The sequence below is a fragment of the Kogia breviceps genome, chromosome 15 (genome assembly GCF_026419965.1).
Source record: "Kogia breviceps isolate mKogBre1 chromosome 15, mKogBre1 haplotype 1, whole genome shotgun sequence".
In the NCBI taxonomy this organism is placed as follows: domain Eukaryota; kingdom Metazoa; phylum Chordata; class Mammalia; order Artiodactyla; family Physeteridae; genus Kogia; species Kogia breviceps.
In genome coordinates, this window is record NC_081324.1 from 50,579,355 (window position 1) to 50,597,633 (window position 18,279).

The following is an 18,279-nucleotide window of genomic DNA, read 5'->3' on the forward strand; positions in this document are numbered from 1 at the left end:
TTATTTTCAAATCTCAGGGGAAGTTTTACCGGTTCTTCTGGGTTGTTAATAAATTCAGAAATAAAGACAGTAATAACCTGTCAATTGATGAGACGTTCCTTTGACATGCTGGTTGCCTTCATCCCTATAGAACCCTGAGTTGCAGGTCATGTATTCTGGCTTTTCATTCCCACACCAGAGCAACGCTCTCCTGGCTTCGTGTAAAAAAAGTGATGTTTTGCAATCCCGATAAAGCATAGCCTGAAACTGGCCCACTGCCTGGCTTAGGTCAGGAGAGGAAGAACATATTCCACTGAGGGTGCCACGTGGAGCCCACAGCGGGAATTCCGAAGCAGCTCTTCAGAAAGGGCAGAGTTTGGGCTTCTGCAAATCCTGGCATCACTGACTGTCTGCCGAGGGATGAAGGGAGGGAATGTTCGCCACAATAGTGAGAGACTTGTACATGGGCCATGAGGCTTTTGTCTCCTCACAGCCCTCAATATGTCTACAGCAGAGAGGAGGAGAATGTACAGGAGAGGAAAAGTAGGGGCTCAGCGGGCTTCTATCTGAGTGGGGTTTAATTTACAACAATTTTTCATTGAAGTATAGTTGATTTACAGTGTTGTGTTATAGTTGCTGGTGTACAGCAAAGTGATTCAGATGTGTATTGATATATTCTTTTTCATATTCTTTTCCATTACGGTTTACTGCAAGATACTGAATGTGGTTCCCTGTGCTATACAGTAGGACCTTGTTGTTTATCTATTTTATATACTGTAGCTTGTATCTGCTAATCCCAAACTCCTAATTTATCCCTCCCCCACCCCCTTTCCCCTTTGGTGACCATAAATTTTTCTATGTCTGTGAGTCTGTTTCTCTTTTGTAAATAAGTTCCTTTGTATCATATTTTAGATTCCACATATAAGTGATACCATATGGTATTTGTCTTTCTCTTTCCAACTTACTTCACTTAGTATGTTAATCTCTACATCCATCTGTGTTGCTGCAAATGGCATTATTTCATTCTTTTTGATGGCTGAGTAATATTCCATTAAAATATATATATATATATATATATACCACATCTTCTTTATCCATACATCTGTCAATGGACATTTAGGTTCCTTCCATGTCCTGGCTATTGTAAATAATGCCGTTAGGAACATTGGGGCACATGTATCTTTTCAAATTAGAGTTTTCTCTGGATATATGCCCAGGAGTGGAATTGCTGGATCATAGGTAACTCTATTTTTGGTTTTTTAAGGAACCTCCATACTGTTTTCCATAGTGGCTGCATCAATTTACATTCCAACCAACAGAGTACAAGAGTTCCCTTTTCTCCACACCCTTTTCAGCATTTGTTATTTGTAGACTTTTTATTTATTATTTTATTTTCTTAATAAATTTATTTTATTTATTTATTATTTTTGGCTGTGTTGGGTCTACGTTGCTGTGTGTGAGCTTTCTCTAGTTGCAGCGAGCAGGGGCTACTCTTCGTTGCAGTGCGCGGGCTTCTCATTGCAGTGGCTTCTCTTGTTGCAGAGCACGGGCTCTAGGCACGTGGGCTTCAGCAGTTGTGGCTCACGGGCTTCAGTAGTTGTGGCTCGCGGGCTTCAGTAGTTGTGGCACACAGGCTCAGTAGTTGTGGCTTGCGGGCTCTAGAGCGCAGGCTCAGTAGCTGTGACGCACGGGCTTAGTTGCTCCGTGGCATGTGGGATCTTCCCGGACCAGGGCTCGAACCCGTGTCCCCTGCATTGGCAGGCGGATTCTTAACCACTGCGCCACCAGGGAAGCCCTGTAGACTTTTTAATGATGGCCATTCTGACCGGTGTGAGGTGACACCTCATTATAGTTTTGATTTACATTTCTCTAATATTAATTTTTAAATGGCTATTGCTCTATTAGTAAGCTTCCTTTGGCTGAGACCATATCTCCTCATTACTTTATGGTCCCAAAGATCTTAAAACAGTAAAGGTTGATAATAAGTGCTCAATAAAATATTTTTAGAGAAAATGAGATCATAATATGGAAGCATACATATGAATTATGACATAACTGCAGTGGCTAAAGGTCATGAAGACTCTTCCATGCCTATGCAGTAACTTTTGCCATGAACTTCTTCTTCCCATTAGTCCAACTTTGTGCCCTGTCACTGGACTCAATGGAATTTTCCTCTTCCTCATGTCTAATATCTGTGAAACATTCAGAAACTTTAGTAAAGCAACAAACCTTTCTACCAAGAAGTGCAAGAAAAATAGGGACTGAATGAACAGCTTAAACCTTCACATTATAAGATCTCAGATTTGGAAAGGACCTACATGGATAAGCATGGTGTCTACTGTATGGGGCAGACTTGGAGTTAAGGGACTTGCCTGAGATCTGCTCACTTAGCCAATCAAAAGAGTTGTGCCAGAAGGAAAAGCTTTCTGTTTTCCACTCTGAGTGCATGGAACCAAGTATTGCCAAAGACTATTTTCAAAAGACCTTGCTCTAAGCGAAAGCAGACATCAAAGAGGGGTATCTGAAATAGCAGGTTTCATCTCTACAACTCCCCTGGCCTCTCTGGCTATTCTATTAATGTGCGAGGACACAGCCCTTCCCCTGATGAAGTGCTCTTCGTTCAAGGCAATCTGTTTGATGATGCTACTGCCACAGTCAAGGCAGAAGGAGGCAGGAAGCAGGTCACAGAGAGGCACTGGCTCTTCGTCTCTCCCTTCGCTTTTCACCACCAAGAACTTCACTCATGTTAGGATCTTCTCTTCCTCTAGCTCCTTCTGATTCGTTGTGCACAGTTCCAGAGAGGTTAACTTTTTTCTTACCGCCCTTCTGATTCATGATGAAAACTCCCAAAGAAACTTTGGAAAGGCTGGGCCATACGCTCATAAAGGTTGTGCATTTATTTTAATATCTTTGAGTCATTCTGAGTAAAAAATTTCTTTTTTTTTTATCCTGTGAGAAGCTGGCTGGAAGAATATAAAAGCTATTTTAAGTTGGCTCCCATGTCATTATGTCATGTGAGGGCAAATGTCACCATAGGTTCCTGTGTCTAAAAGGGAACCAGCTATGATTCTTCTATCTTCTGGTCACTGTGGCTCACTGTGGATGGACCATCTCTAAGAGGGGAAGAATCTCCCCTCAGAACCATCTCTTACCAGGAGGACTCCTTCTGCCTTAATACAAGCGATCCATGTTCCTGGTACAATTGAAAATGGATCTGCAAAACCATTTCCGGGTACGGTGACGAAGGCCGGCTCCTTACTCGGCTGGAAGATGGTCTCTTTGCTTTGAGCAGCATCTAACAGAAATAAAAAGAATTGCTTAGGGCATTTTTCTAGCAGCCAGTGTTCTGATTTTAGATACTCAGCTTTGAACATTCAGTTAACATCTTAAAAGGTTTCAGATAGTTTACTGATCATATGAACTGATCAGATTTACTGATCTTATTTTCAACAATTTCATGAATGCATATGCCTATGTATAAAATAGACTAGAAAGATATCACTGATAACATGTTAGCAGTGGCTATCTATGCTGGGATTGTAATTTTTAAATTTAGTAAGTATATTAAGACACGTAAACTGCTTAGAAAAGTTCTTTGCACATAGTAAGTATTCAGTATATTACATTAGATATTAAACTGTTTTTTTCCTTTTTTGTTTATATATAATTAAAAATTTTTTAATTTCTGTTGAAGAACAGGCATTCATTTTGAAATAAGAAAAAGTTTCGGTTTTCTTTTGTTTTCAGGATGCAATGTTTTCTTCTGCATTAAACAAACAGAGAACCTTCTGTAGAAGGTTCAGAAACAAAACTGTTGCATCAGAGTCCAATGGAGGCTTCTTCTTTAGAAGTACTCCAAATACCTGCATTCACTCTCCTGTTCTACAAACCTCTACGGGGCCCACTGTGTGTCAGGGCTGGAACTAGGTTCGGGGGACCAGGCAGTGAACACAGCCAGCATGGCCTTTGCTCCCTGACAGTGGGGACAGGGGAGGTGGGGAGTTGCAGACCAGACAAAAATACGGTACAGCGTGGATAGTGGCATCTGGGAGGAGGCATAGGTTACTAAGGAATAAATATACAACTGGGCTCCCGACTCAGACATGGGGGCTTAGAAAAGGTGTCCCAGAGAACACGAAAACAAACCACAATGTATTCCAACTGTTTGAGTTAACCGAGGGCAAATTGCTGACGGCATTGTTCCCTGGGAGGCAGTGGGTCCATTAGAAAGGGTTTGGGAGTCCATCAACAGATGAATGGATAAAGAAGATGTGGCACATATATACAATGGAATATTACTCAGCCATAAAAGGAAACGAAATTGAGTTATTTGTAGTGAGGTGGATGGACCTAGAGTCTGTCATACAGAGTGAAGTAAGTCAGAAAGAGAAAAACAAATATCTATATCTATGTGTATGCTAACACATAGATATGGAATCTAAGGAAAAAAAAGGTCATGAAGAACCTAGGGGCAAGACGGGAATAAAGACACAGACTTACTAGAGCATGGACTTGAGGACATGGGGAGGGGGAAGGGTAAGCTGGGACAAAGCGAGAGAGTGGCACGTACATATATACACTACCAAACGCAAAATAGCTAGCTAGTGGGAAGCAGCCGCATAGCACAGGGAGATCAGCTCAGTGCTTTGTGACCCCCTAGAGGGGTGGGATAGGGAGGGTGGGGGGGAGGGAGACGCAAGAGGGAAGAGATATGGGAACATATGTATATGTATAACTGATTCACTTTGTTATAAAACAGAAACTAACACACCATTGTAAAACAATTATACTCCAATAAAGATGTTAAAAGAAAAAAAGAAAAAAAAGAAAGGGTTTGGGGTCTGAGGATTGGGTCTTGTCTACAAAGACCAGCTGTGTGCTTAGAAAATTTACTACACCTCTTAGCTGTTTCCTCCTCAACCTTCTTCGGTTTCACAATGTTCTTATCATGTGAAACTTGAACTTATCAAAGTTCTTATCATGCCAAAGTACTCTGTAAATGATAAAGCAAGCTTGCCAGTTCTTCCTAGTACTTACTGTCTAATCAGCCTCCAGCCTTACAAGCTTGGCTGACACAACTGGGTACATCATTTCTTCCCCAAGTCTGACTCTGCCATGGATACTAAACGAAGGCGCTTAAATTTTGCACCTAAATTAGATTTCCATTGGCGCCATTTTGTGTCCTTGTGAAATTCCCAGTAGTCTGTTCCTGGACTAATGGAAGCCCTCACTCCTTGCAGAACAGACTTCCAGGCCTCATCCCTAACTGTGGTGAGATCTGCTCTCTGACTGTGGCTCCTCGTTTGCCCTCAGGAATCCCTCACCCCTGAATGAGGTTGGCATATCCCTCCCCGGAGCTCTCTTGGGCTTCATGCTTTACCACATTTATCTTAAAAATTCCTGTCCTCACCTATTTCTCCTTGAATTACTTGGTTTGCCTGAAACAATGGGAGAATTTAGGGCAGTAGGCCAGCGGCTCTCAAGTAACACCACAAAGGTGACACCCACTTTACCTGAATGAGTTATAAATTAGCTTTGCCCTGTGGTGATATCATAACCCATGGGGTTCAGCCAAGGTACATAGGTTGTTACACTGATTTCTTCTATGACAATTAAAAAACAAGTTTAACAGCAAAATTTTAATACTCAGAGCATTTAGAGATTGAAAAGGTACAAAGGACAGGGCATCTGTGTCCCAATCAGACTACATCCCAGGCTTCATGTTTTCTAAAGAGATCAACTTTATGGAAATTAGAGAAAATGTTTCACTAATTAATCACGTCTTTATCCAAAAGAGGCTTGAAAGTTTACCCACCTGCCTTAGCCCAGGATGGATAAATAGTTACACGGCCAGATACTGCTTCAGCTCCAGGGTTAATATATCTCAGAACAACCCAAAACAAGGAGAGACTTGACTTCCCCACATTCAACACGATCCTTACTTCATTCTGGAAAATACCAAAACCCCATAAAGTATAGAAGAGACAGCTAGTTAAAAGAAATGCTAGCCGAACAGTGATGGCATTCCAGTTTCACTACTGAGCTTGTAGTGAAACCACACACACACACACACACACACACACACACACACACACACATTCACACCCACTCAACAAACACCAAGTGACTGACTCTGCGGAAGATGAACACAGGCAAGTCAGCCAATAAATTTAAATCACTTACAATTAAAGGTTCAGTGAAAACGCACTCCCTCAGCAACCGAGATCCTCTTTTAACCTTTTAGTAATCAGGCAGACAGCGGAATGTTAGATGGATTAGTTCAGGGAAAGAAACAGTGACGGGGCAACCACCACTAGCTGGGAGAAATAGAAAGGCAGAACAGAAGGAAAAGAAAGTATGTTATTTAACACCACCAGCCCCAGAGAGAGAGCACTCCAGAGTCCACTTCACATATGTAACATCTGAAACAGTCACAGAAACCAGTGGGTGGCTAAGGAGAGGTTATAAGATCCCAAACACATTAGCGATGAAATCTAGATGTAACTAAAATCTGCCTGCTAAATCATATGGAATTTATCTCAGTCCCTGTCTGAGAAGAATGTGGGCTCTCTGCTGGGGACAGGGGGTCTTGCTGGTCCCCAGGTCCTGTTGCCAACACAATGCTCTGTAAGTGTTGCTGGGCCCATGATCTTGAAGGCGACACTAGACTATTTCAATTCTGAACCACAGACCACATGTCCAGATCCAGCTGTGGCCCAAGGAAAGTTCATGAAACATGGAAATTTCTAAACCAGTAGTTCTTTAGGTCTCTCCTCCAGCTCCTTTGGTTGAAATGAAGGGGACTGTTGTTGAACAAGACACCCATGACAATAAAGACTGGTGTTGGGTAGAATCCTCTGCTCTGGGAGCAGGAGTTGCAGCTGACCCACACTGAGGAACTCCAACTGGCCCTCTCAGTTTGACAGGATTCATCTTTAAGGGTTAGTTCCACATCGGAAAATAAAAATGCAAGAATGTATTAAGGGCAAAGAAAAGTAAGTGGTGATTCCAGGGAACACCACCCAAGTCCTCTGACTAAAAATACTTACAGAAAAATCCATCATTAGAAATTCATTTCTTTGTGTTAACCAGCTATTCTTTCAAACTGCAAACACCTGTGAGGAGGTATATACCTTGATTGGGCTCTTAGTCATTCACATCCTATTATGACTCAGTGGAATGCACTGCTTTTTTCTGAATAATGATGTAAAAGCAGAGAACTAAAGAAACTGAATTGCTGTTTTGGGGGAGAAGGAGAAAACAGTGAAGTGTCTTAAGATCCCAGGTACTGTTAGCGAAAGGCATCTTAGATGGGGCACTTTGCCAGGCAAGAAGCAACATTAGAATCAATGGGGGCTCCTAGGGAACTGTGACCCTGGCCCTGTTTCTCTAAGGGCTGCCTGATTTAGAAATAGCAAGCACTGGTCCTGGATCTGCTAAGGACACATACTGAGATACCATCGTCATCAACTTGCCTCATCTATTCTGAATTTCTCCACTGAGAAACAGCTTGAAGAGAGCAACCTCAAAGAGAAATTCTGCGGATACAACTACTCAATGACTATAAAGAAATGTTCAGTTATAAATGTTGTAAAAGTTCTAAAGGTAAACAGACAATGTGTAAATTCCTTAATTATCCCACTGCAAAACCAAGAGAGATGGATACGGTAGAGAAGACTGAAGGACAGGAGAAATATGGGAAAGAAAAATTAAACAGCACTGTCTAACACTCCTCCTTTACCTTAGTTTCTGGTCATACAGTAATTCAGAGTTACAAAAAGTAAAAAAAAAAAAAGCATTGTTCAAAATTCAGCAACACAGGCTTTATTGGAATTAAGTTAACTCATTTTTATTCTCCACAAATGGCTTTAAAGAAAAATGTCTCTCATGTTAAAATATAGCCTACTTTCGTCTGGAAAACTTCTTATAAAACGTCTCCAGAGATAAGCGCCATCTTTCTTTAATCCCTTCATTTTCTGATTTGGTGACCAAATTAAAGCAACAATAAGCTGTGAAATCGATATATATGCTTATCAGTTAAAATCCAACCTTACCCAGCACCCCATCTACCCTCTCAAGAACAAGAGTCCTGGAATCAGTTTTGGGAGAGTTCACCTTTTGGGGGTCTCGCTGAGAGGGCTGTGGGCAAGTGTATGGGCTGCTCTACCCGGAGGCTGCTTCCCCCTGGCTGCTCACCTGTACCGAGGTCATCTGAGCATACCCTCTCCAGCTGAACTCAGGAAACTCCAGGGGATCAAATCCAAACCGAAGCCCTCTTCCACTGGGTGTAGTGCCATCTTCAATCTCATACCTCATATGATGCAAATCCGGGAAATAGTAGTTGTTTTCAGGTCTTTTATAAATAAAATGTAAATGTGGATATAGAAAGTGAGGTTCATTGATAATCTGGATATCCTTTCATCCAAAGAGCTATCACTGAGAGAACTCCCACCAAATTGACAGAGCACATTAAATAAGGACAAATTGGGGGGGGGGGCTGCTTTTTCTCTAAATTATTGCTTTCGCTCATGTAAACACTCACAGAAAACACCCAACACTACTCGTTCCAAGCAGTCATATGAGAAAAGCATTTAGAACAGCCCATAGTGGAAGCACTCTTTAAAATGTTTTAAATGGTTGCCAACGATTTAGCAAAGTCAAATTGGGCTATTTACCATAAATTCATTCATTTATACTCATATTCACTGATTACACAAATATTAGTATCTTTGCCAGACACTGTTGCTAAGCACTGCAGATATAATAGTGAACATGACATAAAATACTTCGTATGCCAAGTTTACAAGTTAGATACATTTTCTCTACATATACATATATATTTTGATCATTAGAACGACTTTTCTATGTCTTGTTTTCTCTTAAACTATATGCCTATAAATGAATTCCTTTCAAGAGTCTGATAATGGTGGTCACAGAGAGGGATCAAAAATATTCTAATGCTTGTGTGACATTTTATATTCAAACTACTTGAAGTTCTTCAAAATGGCGCATTTTGACAATCCAGTCCCAAGCTAATAGCTGTTAGTGAATTTAAAGCCATAAAGACCAATTAGTCAAGGGAAATAAAAGGGCATGCTCCTATATTGCAAGTAGAATTAGGAATGCTTACAATTTATGAAGGTAATTTATGGAGGTAATTTATGAAGATCCCTAAAAATGTTCATTCCCATTGACACAGAAATTCTACTTCAGGGAATATATTCTAAAGAATGATTTTATAGGGTCAAAAATTAACATAGGGCTTCCCTGGTGGCACAGTGGTTAAGAATCCGCCTGCCAATGCAGGGGACTTGGACTTGAGCCCTGGTCCGGGAAGATCCCACATGCCGTGGAGCAACTGAGCCAGCGTGCCACAACTACTGAGCCCACGTGCCTGGAGCCCGTGTCCACTACAAGAGAAGCCACAGCAATGAGAAGCCCACGCACCGCAACGAAGACAACAGCAACTAGAGAAAAGTCCACACGCAGCAAAGAAGACCCAACACAGCCAAAAATAAATTTTAAAAAAAAATTAACAAAAAAGAATGTTTACAACAGTGAAAACTTGGAAACAAAATGTATGTACAATTATGAAATAAAGAAATTATTAAATATTATGTAACCATTAAATATTTTGAACACTACTTAATACAATGGAAAATGTTCATATGTGAAAAAATTGATATAAATTATATGATAAAATACAATACTAATTTTTATTCATAGAAAAAGCCTAGAAAATATACAAAAAATATTAAAAGAGGTTATCTCTGGGTGGTGGAATGAAGATTTTCCTTTGCCTTTTTACTTTTAGGTACTTATTAAAATTTTACAATGTAACACATATTACATTATCACAAAAACTATTTAGAAAACAAAGCGAATGTGAATGCTTTCTAAACTTGTAAGAAAAACTAAAAATACACAAATAATACCGTAAACAAACATTTGGAGGAATTTAGGACAAAAAGACGCAAGACTTATCAACCTGGAAAAAGGTGCTATGGCATCTGTGTTGTTGGTGTGCTATCCTTTTATTTCATTTATCATTTACTACTAAATCAAAGGATAATCTAAATTCCATATATGTATGTATTGACTGTAATGTCAATATTTTGTCCTCAGGGTGGGTAATTAATTCTGACGCATTATTTCAACCCCCAAATTAGCCAATCACCTACATAGTTGGCAGGAGAAAAAACTCATGCTGATTAAGTAGGGGGAAAGCTCACTTTATCAACAGGAAGGTGGGAAAAGGTAAAACATGGGTGGAAAATGTTTCTGAGCCAATTTATGAAGTTCCTCTGGTCTATGGTGAACCTCGCTCGTCTGCAGGAAAACAAAACTACAGACGTGCCTTTCTTCACATACATTTTACTATGAGGCCCCTTTTACTGTCATTTAGAAACAGTGGAAGAGAGCACAGCTGAGCTGCTCTGATCCTGAGAACTCAAATGTTGGAAGCATCGAGGAAAAGGAGAGAAGTGTCATTCTAAGTATTGGGTTGGCCAGAAATTTCGTTTGGGTTTTTCTGTAAGAGGTTACAGAAAAACATGAACGCACTTTTTGGCCAACCCAATACATATGGTTCACCTTGATTACATTAAAGATCTCTTTATTAACCTGTTGACAATGCAGAAGTAGTGAAGGTACTTGAGATTTAGAAGTTGCATTTCACAAGAGTTTCAGTGTATGATTAAAAGTCAGAGGGCTTCCCTGGTGGCTCAGTGGTTAAGAATCCGCCTGCCAATGCAGGGGACACGGGTTCGAGCCCGGGTCCGGGAAGATCCCACATGTCACGGAGCAACTAAGCCTGTGCGCCACAACTACTGAGCCTGCACTCTAGAGCCCACGAGCCACAACTACTGAATCCCGTGCGCCTAGAGCCCGTGCTCTGCAACAAGAGGAGCCACCGCAGTGAGAAGCCCGTGCACCGCAACGAAGACCCAACGCAGCCAAGAATAAATAAATAAAATAATTTTTTAATAAAAGTCAGAGTATTAAAATTTTTCTTCCTTCCGCTGATGGACAATTATGGATGGATCATGGTTTCATATAAATATAGAAACTGCTAAACAGGCAGAACAGAGGCAGCGTGCTCCATACCTGCTATAGCCCCTCTGGGACCTGAGTCTCCACTTGGCTCCCTTGCTCCTTCCGTTCATTTTGATTTGCTTCTGCATGAGATGAGGGACTTCCTCCCACTTCTAAAGTTGTCTTAACCCCCAGCCCCACAGTCACGGATCCCGCGGGAGAAGCAGGAGCTGCATCTGCTGGGCTCCTCCAAGCTGTGACTTCCACTTGGAGGTTCCGCTGTGGGAACCCCACCTCATGCATCCAGCCCGAGTCTCGCCCACCTGGCTTTTTGCACCTCTGGGAACTTTCCAGTGAGGCCACTCTGTGATCTACAAAGTGGAACCATTTTTAGGGCAACTTTACCTCCTGTTTTAATTGACCTCACTGACAAGTGTCCAGATTGCAAATGACAGTACAGCTTCACTGGCCCTCTTACCTTGGGACTGCTTCTCTCTCCCCCAGAACTGTCAGCACAGATAGGACTCTGAGAGAGCCTTCACGACGTCAGTATGGAGGGGACCTCCGTGAAGACTCACCGCTGGCAGGTCTTCCCCACGATGTGCTCTCGGCACCGGCAGACTCCAGAGGGCCCGCTGCACACAGGGGTGACGGCTCCACCAATGTCACACTGACACCCTGAGAGTCGGGAAACAGCAGTGGTCACCCATCAAAGCATCTCCACGCTGGAGGCTTCCCCTCCCTCTACGAGAAGTGGAAATCAGGGAGCCCGGGGTTGCAGGGCTGCACCTTCTTTCCCTTGTCACACCTTACATCTGGCAGGTGTTTGAAATATGTAGGAACCTCCCAAAGTAAGACAGCAAGTCCCCCCAAGAGTCCACTTGAAAGTTGGAGGTGCACTTGTAGGCCAGTTCCAACACTGTTGTCCCACCTAAGGCGACAGCAGCCCAGGAGCTAAACACGATTTCACAGCATAGTGCTACTGTAAACAGTGGGTGCTAAGGAAAGGCTGCTTGAAAGATACCAGAGTAGTCTTGTGGGGCTCCTGCAACTTCATTATTTAACACGATATTATCACACAATATTATTGTGTGAGCTTTTTTAATATTTCAAAATTTATCTTTAAAATCTCTAAGTCTTGATGTTATTTACTTCTCCCCTATGGCTCCCCCGCATCCCAATTATGATTTTTTTTTATAATTAAACCACCAGTGTGCTGGTAGAAGAAAAGTGGAAGCAGCCCTGTTTGCAATTTATTTCTAGTTTTAAGGGAATGTTTGGCCAATTTCCCTGGACAGATCTTTCCAGTCCCATCCCATCAGAAAGACTGCAAGAAGACAGTGAACTCAGAAGCAAGGTTACTCTTCCAGTCTTTCTCCATCTTTTGTCCTTTTGCCTTACTCACGACCCCCTGGAAGGATTTACCTTGACACCCAAAGTAACTGCTCTTTTCCAAAGCAAAATATCCATCTTCGCATGTGTCACAGGAATCACCACCGACGTGAGACTTACAGTGACAGTCACCATCTAACTGCAGATCAATGAGCAGATGATAAAATTTGGTGAGATTACAGAATTTGCTAATCTTCAAGATTTCAAACTGGCTCGTTGTGTCATATGAAGCAGGGTAGCCGGGATCTGAAAACTTCCATGAAGATTGCACTAACACCCTCTGCAGAAACCCCACAATTAACTGCTAGTATGTTCTACCGGCATCCCAAGAAAAATAGGCCCACGTTACCTGCCCACACTCTCCAATTCCGCTCACAGTTCCCGCCACATGGCATTGGCATTCTGGGAAGATAAAAGAGCATCCTTGGACCAAGGTTACAAAAAGGACAGTTCCGGCTCTGGGAACAGGACACACCAGCAATACTACAATTACTTTCTAGCATGCTTCAGTAGAACTCCACTTTGCACCAGTCAGGCCTAAAACTGAATTGCTTTCTGGGGTCAGCAGAACCCAGCAGCCAGATCAATACCATCTACCTACAAGGAGTACTGGTTTGTCCATGACCACTCATAAAAGACAAAAGCTGCAACATCATGGGATTTTTAAATGAATCTAATGTCAAGGTCATTATCAATATGCTTACATGAAAATATACCCTATTAAAAGATATTCATTCCACTTAGCCGTTTTAAGCTTGGTGTTTCCAAGTTCCTATACTGGCTTCAATCTAAGCATAAAATGAAAATAAAATTAAACCGGGAAGTGTGGATTATAAAAACAAGGCGAAAAAACCATTTATCAAGCAGCTGCCTTCTCAAACAACATGATACATATGGAAACAGGATATAAATCCCTTGCTGAGATTTTGAAAATGACAGAAGTTCTGCCAAAAGTGGGGGGAAAAATATCAAGACATTTATACAGAATTTCAAACAAACTGAACAGATTAAATCAATAGCTCTTTTGTGAGTTGAGTCATTGAGGTAAAGAAAATCAAGAGGAAGTTACAATATAGTAAAATATTGTTCGTAGGAAACCTCACCTGAACATCCACTGGGGTTTTCTTTGGCCAGATTCCAATATAATGGCTTGCAGATGCTACAAGTAGGACTTTCAACATGAAGCTTGCATCGGCAATGCCCCTTTAAAAGAAAATCAAACTAATGCTTGACATCTCAGAATTAAGAGGTTTCCAAACAAGTGTTCTGAACAAAGCTTGTCACAGAAATATATTTTGGTCACGAAATGTAAATTAAGTGTATCCAGGAGGAATAAAAGTACTGGGTTGATTTCAACAGTCTGCTAAGTGCTTTTGTTTTATTATTTATTTATTTGTTACACACATAAGCCATATACATGGTTAAAGCAAAATTGGAAAATTCAGAAAAAGAAAAAATTTAACAACTCATTTATAACATTGTCATTATTTGTTGATTCTGTTACAGCATGGACTATAAATCTTAATGGAAAATATCTGAATATTTAACATGCTGAGAGGTAGTAGAAAATTATGTTTATCTGCAAGTGTGTCTATTATATGCCAGAGTCACTGCCTTACTTAAACATCGTGAAGCCCCATAGTGAAAAGGCAAAATGTCTCTCCCCTTTCCCTCCAGGGCCTGGAGTTCCAGCTTCTCCAAGCTCTGAGGCCAAGAAGACAGATATTTCTAAAGTGCTTAGAAAATGAATCAGAATGCCATGGTATTGTGCTTGGAGTAAGAGCAAATAAATTGCAATTACTTTGTACACAGCTTCATTAAATGTGTACTGGCCTCTGATTTTCTTAATTTTAATTATGTATGGCAGGCTTATGTGCAGGTTTCCAGGGTGGCAACGCCCTCAGAGTAACGCTAGGACTCTACAATTCAAAGTTTAAATAAACCGTACTCTTTTGTTTGGGGCAGAAAATCACAATATCACATATGCACTTTGAAAAAGAGCAATGGTCTCTTCAAGCTATTTGGCCTCGGGTCTTATTTTAATTTACTTTCAATTTCAGGAAGCTCCCAAATGTGTCCGTCTCAAATAAGTATCAGAACAATAGTTAGAATCGCAACCCTTTTACAATCCTCTACTTACCAAACTGGAGTCCAGGGTTCCGGCTGGGTCACAGACACTGCTGGAGCCTGTATATGATTTAGAAGTGGTGTAAATGTCTGGGGTTTTAATGTGTGGTTGGCCCTTTGTTTTGATGTTTTGAGGGTTTTTTTTGTATTGTTTTTGTTTTTTAAGTTTTACTTGTTTTTAAAACGGATGCATCTACGTTTGTATTTTTTGATAGATGGGTGGCCAGGACTTTGCATGTAATTCAGAAAAAGACACCTTGAACGATCTTCATGGTCCTTAATCCTCAAATCACCCCTTTGGCCACTGAACAACTCTCTTCCCTGCCTACTACTAAAAGTTCACTTCCAATTGATAACAAAGGAGACTGGGGAAAGGAGTCTAGAATTTTGAACATCGTTAGGGTTATCCAGAAGAGGGCAGTATTGTACCAAGAGATTTTTGTTTAATTGTCCAATTAGATGTTACAGAATTTGTAAGTATATTTTTTAGTTACTCAAGACAATTCTTTAACTATCACAGCCCCGTTGTTCTCCACCTGTATTAAAATTATTTCTAAAATTAATTAATTTGCTTTCTTGCCTTAGTCAATATAGTATTACAAACCCAATGTAATAATCGCTTTTCAACAAATTAGGGTCTTGCAGTGTCTCAGCATTACTAACACATCGCATTAAAAATGAAGAGGGGGCTTCCCTGGTGGCGCAGTGGATGAGAATCCGCCTGCCGATGCAGGGGACACGGGTTCGTGCCCCGGTCCGGGAAGATCCCACATGCCGTGGAACGGCTGGGCCCGTGAGCCATGGCCGCTGAGCCTGCGCGTCCGGAGCCTGTGCTCCGCAACGGGAGAGGCCACGACAGTGAGAGGCCCGCGTACCACAAAAAAAAAAAAAAAAAAAAAAAAAATGAAGAGGGAACTCCCTGGCAGTCCAGTGGTTAGGACTCAGCACTCTCACTGCCGAGGGCCTGGGTTCAATCCCTGGTCAGGGAACTAATATCCCACAAGCTGTGAGGCCAAAAAAATAAATAAATAAAAATAAAAATGAAGAGAGTTTGGGTAAGCCTGCTCTGAGCCTTTTTCAAATAATTTAAATAAACCCATAATATGATCTTGTTTTCTTACATGTTGCTCCCTAGACTTTTTGCCTTTATTGTCTCCTCTCTTTGTTTCAACTTCCCCCTTGATGATATTCTCTCTCTGCCTCTTCCATTTTTTTCTTTTTACAAATTTATTTATTTATTTTTGGCTGAGTTAAGTCTTTGTTCCTGCACGCAGGCTTTCTCTAGTTGCGCCAAGTGGGGTCTATTCTTCGTTGCGGTGGGCGGGCTTCTTATTGCGGTGGCTTCTCTTGTTGCAGAACACGGGCTTTAGGAATGCAGGTTTCAGTAGTTGTGGCTCATGGGCTCAGTAGTTGTGGCTCACAGGCTCTAGAGCACAGGCTCAGTAGTTGTGGTGCAAGGGCTTAGTTGCTCCAGGGCATGTGGGATCTTCCCGGACCAGGGCTCGAAGCTATGTCCCCTGCATCGGCAGGCAGATTCTTAATCACTGAGCCACCAGGGAAGCCCTCTGTCTCTTCCTTTTTTGATGCTCCTGAATTCTTCTGTAACAAGCCAACACAACCTTCCAGCTCCTTGTTGCTTTCCAACGTGGCCCCGCCCAGCCCTTGGCTCCTCCCCAAGCTGCCCAGCAGCCCCATCCAGCTCCAGGGAATGTGTCCTGGCTGCCCAGACCCTCTGCCCACTGCTCAGCACTTCCTTCCACTCCCGACCCCGGGGAGGTGAGGACATCCAGCCTGGACAGCCTCCCTCTCCAGGGACCTCCAGGCCTTCTCCAAAGTGAGCAGTCCCCTCTGACCGCTGGCTACTGTTGCCACCGGCAAGAAAGCCTGGTCTCTTGAGGATTCTGGTCAGCGAGGTTCTGGGGAATCAAGTTGGAGCTGCAGCCCTGTCTTCAGATGGTTCCGCGTGCCAGGCTCCACGAGCCATCAGGAGCAGAAAGGGGTCTGAGAAAACCACAGTCTCCTGACGCAAAGTCTGGGTCAGCCTTTCACAAACACCCGCGTCTCAACAGAGAAAGGAAGGGTCTCTGAAAGCAGCAGTCAGGAGCTACTTGCCACAGGGGCCTGCACACTCCAGGGGCACAAGGAGATTCCTGGGCATCTTTGGTCTGTGCCCTGAGTCACCGAGTCCGGCACACTCTCGTGTCTCGTATCATTGCAGGCGTGAGGACCGACCCAGGACAGTGTTTCAATCCTTGGCTCACTCTTTCCAAACTAAATAGACTCTGGTCCACCCCACTCCCCGGTCCCTCACACCTGGGCTAATGTGTGATGACACCATCCCCCAGGAGGCCAGTGGCCTCTCCAAGAGAGGGGAGCAGAACCCCAGCAAAGCCCTGCTCTGCCTGCCTGCAGGGGGACCTGTTAGAACACCTGCAGGAAATTACGGAGCAGCCACATCCGTGCCGCCACCCAGGACCAGACAGAAGCCACTTTGCCTTGGGAAGGGGGACAAGAATGCTCAGCTTAGCTGAAAGGGGTCACCTCTGCCACACTGCTACACAGAGAATTTACATGCAAATCAAGAAACACAAATTTATGGGGACTTCCCTGGTGGCGCAGTGGTTAAGCCTCCACGCTCCCAGTGCAGGGGGCCCGGGTTAGATCTCTGATCAGGGAACTAGATCCCACATGCACGCCACAACTAAGAGTTTGCATGCCACAGCTAAGGAGCCTGCGAGCCACAACTAAGACCCAGTGCAACCAAATAAATATTTTTTTAAAAAAGAAAGAAAAAGAAGAAACACAAATTTATAGCACACGAAATAGTTTTTAAAATTTTAGGAATAAATCATTTTTAGATTTCTTTTAAGATGTATAACTGGTATACCCGTTTTCAATGGACTCAAATTGGGGAGGAACCAGGCAGATTAGGGTCAAAAGTGTAGCAGTGACCAGTGGTGGGTCTGCAGGGGTCTGCAGGCTTCTTTGCGATGCTGCCTGCACATACTTCAGAGAGGAACCTGCCCTCCGGCATTCTGATGTCTTCCCTACCTTGGCAGTGGGGGAAATCAGAGGCATCTGAGAGACACCTGTCACACCGTTGTCCTGTGATCCCCGGCTGACACTCACACTGTCCAGTCACTGGGCTGCACAGCATCTGGTAGGAGCCAAGGGCTGAACACTGGCAGGCTGGATGAAAAGACCTCAGTAAGACCCAGGGCAGGGGGCACAGGACCCGGATAAGAGCATGGAGGTGGGGCCAGAAAGACCCAAATGCAAGTTCCAGCTCCACCTCTTATCGGACGTGGAACTTGAAACAAGTCGCTCAGTTGCTCTAAGCCTCAGTTTCCCCTTTCTTAAATGGGAATAATATTAGCATCTACTTGATAAGATTGTTGCCAGGATTAGATAAAGGTAATACTTGAAAGAGCTGGGTCCAATGCCTGTCTCATACTGAGCAATCAATAAATGCTGGGTTTTTTCTGTTGTTAATTTCATACTGACCAAGATTGGCTGGTTGTGGATGAGGATTTGGGGGATGCTTCTTGCATTCAGTAATGGTGGTCATCAGAGGAAGACACAGGGAACTGCTGATTGGGGGTGTAAGTCAATGGAGAGGCCGCATTAATTCTACATCCCACTGGGGATCAAATGCAAACCATTCCAGTCCAGATTGGCCTACAGTGATCCCCTCCTTCTTCCTCTCTCCTCATACTGAGTTTCTCAAGGTGAGGTGTAACTGAATAC

The 18,279-nt window shown here is 42.8% G+C and overlaps 1 protein-coding gene across 13 annotated transcripts in view; it reads right to left on the bottom strand.

The window, feature by feature from the left end:
* The window catches only part of LAMA3 (laminin subunit alpha 3), a 239,848-nt gene that overhangs the window by 124,118 nt on the left and 97,451 nt on the right, over positions 1–18,279 (bottom strand). For 9 of the 13 annotated variants that reach the window (XR_010836889.1, XR_010836890.1, XM_067015185.1 and 6 more), the window contains exons 13-21: positions 14,546–14,592; positions 13,509–13,608; positions 12,755–12,807; positions 12,439–12,544; positions 11,592–11,691; positions 8,176–8,332; positions 6,163–6,216; positions 5,795–5,927; positions 3,132–3,274 (exon numbers count right to left, since the gene is read on the bottom strand). Coding sequence is in view for 9 of the 13 variants with exons in the window: in XM_067015185.1 (XP_066871286.1) it covers positions 3,132–3,274; positions 5,795–5,927; positions 6,163–6,216; positions 8,176–8,332; positions 11,592–11,691; positions 12,439–12,544; positions 12,755–12,807; positions 13,509–13,608; positions 14,546–14,592 (893 nt within the window). In the remaining 4 variants the exon portion in view is untranslated. Of the gene's footprint in view, positions 1–3,131; positions 3,275–5,794; positions 5,928–6,162; positions 6,297–8,175; positions 8,333–11,591; positions 11,692–12,438; positions 12,545–12,754; positions 12,909–13,508; positions 13,609–14,545; positions 14,593–17,583; positions 17,722–18,279 lie in introns of those variants that run through there. The other 4 variants (XM_059040920.2, XR_010836892.1, XR_010836891.1 and 1 more) reach the window with 4 other exon arrangements.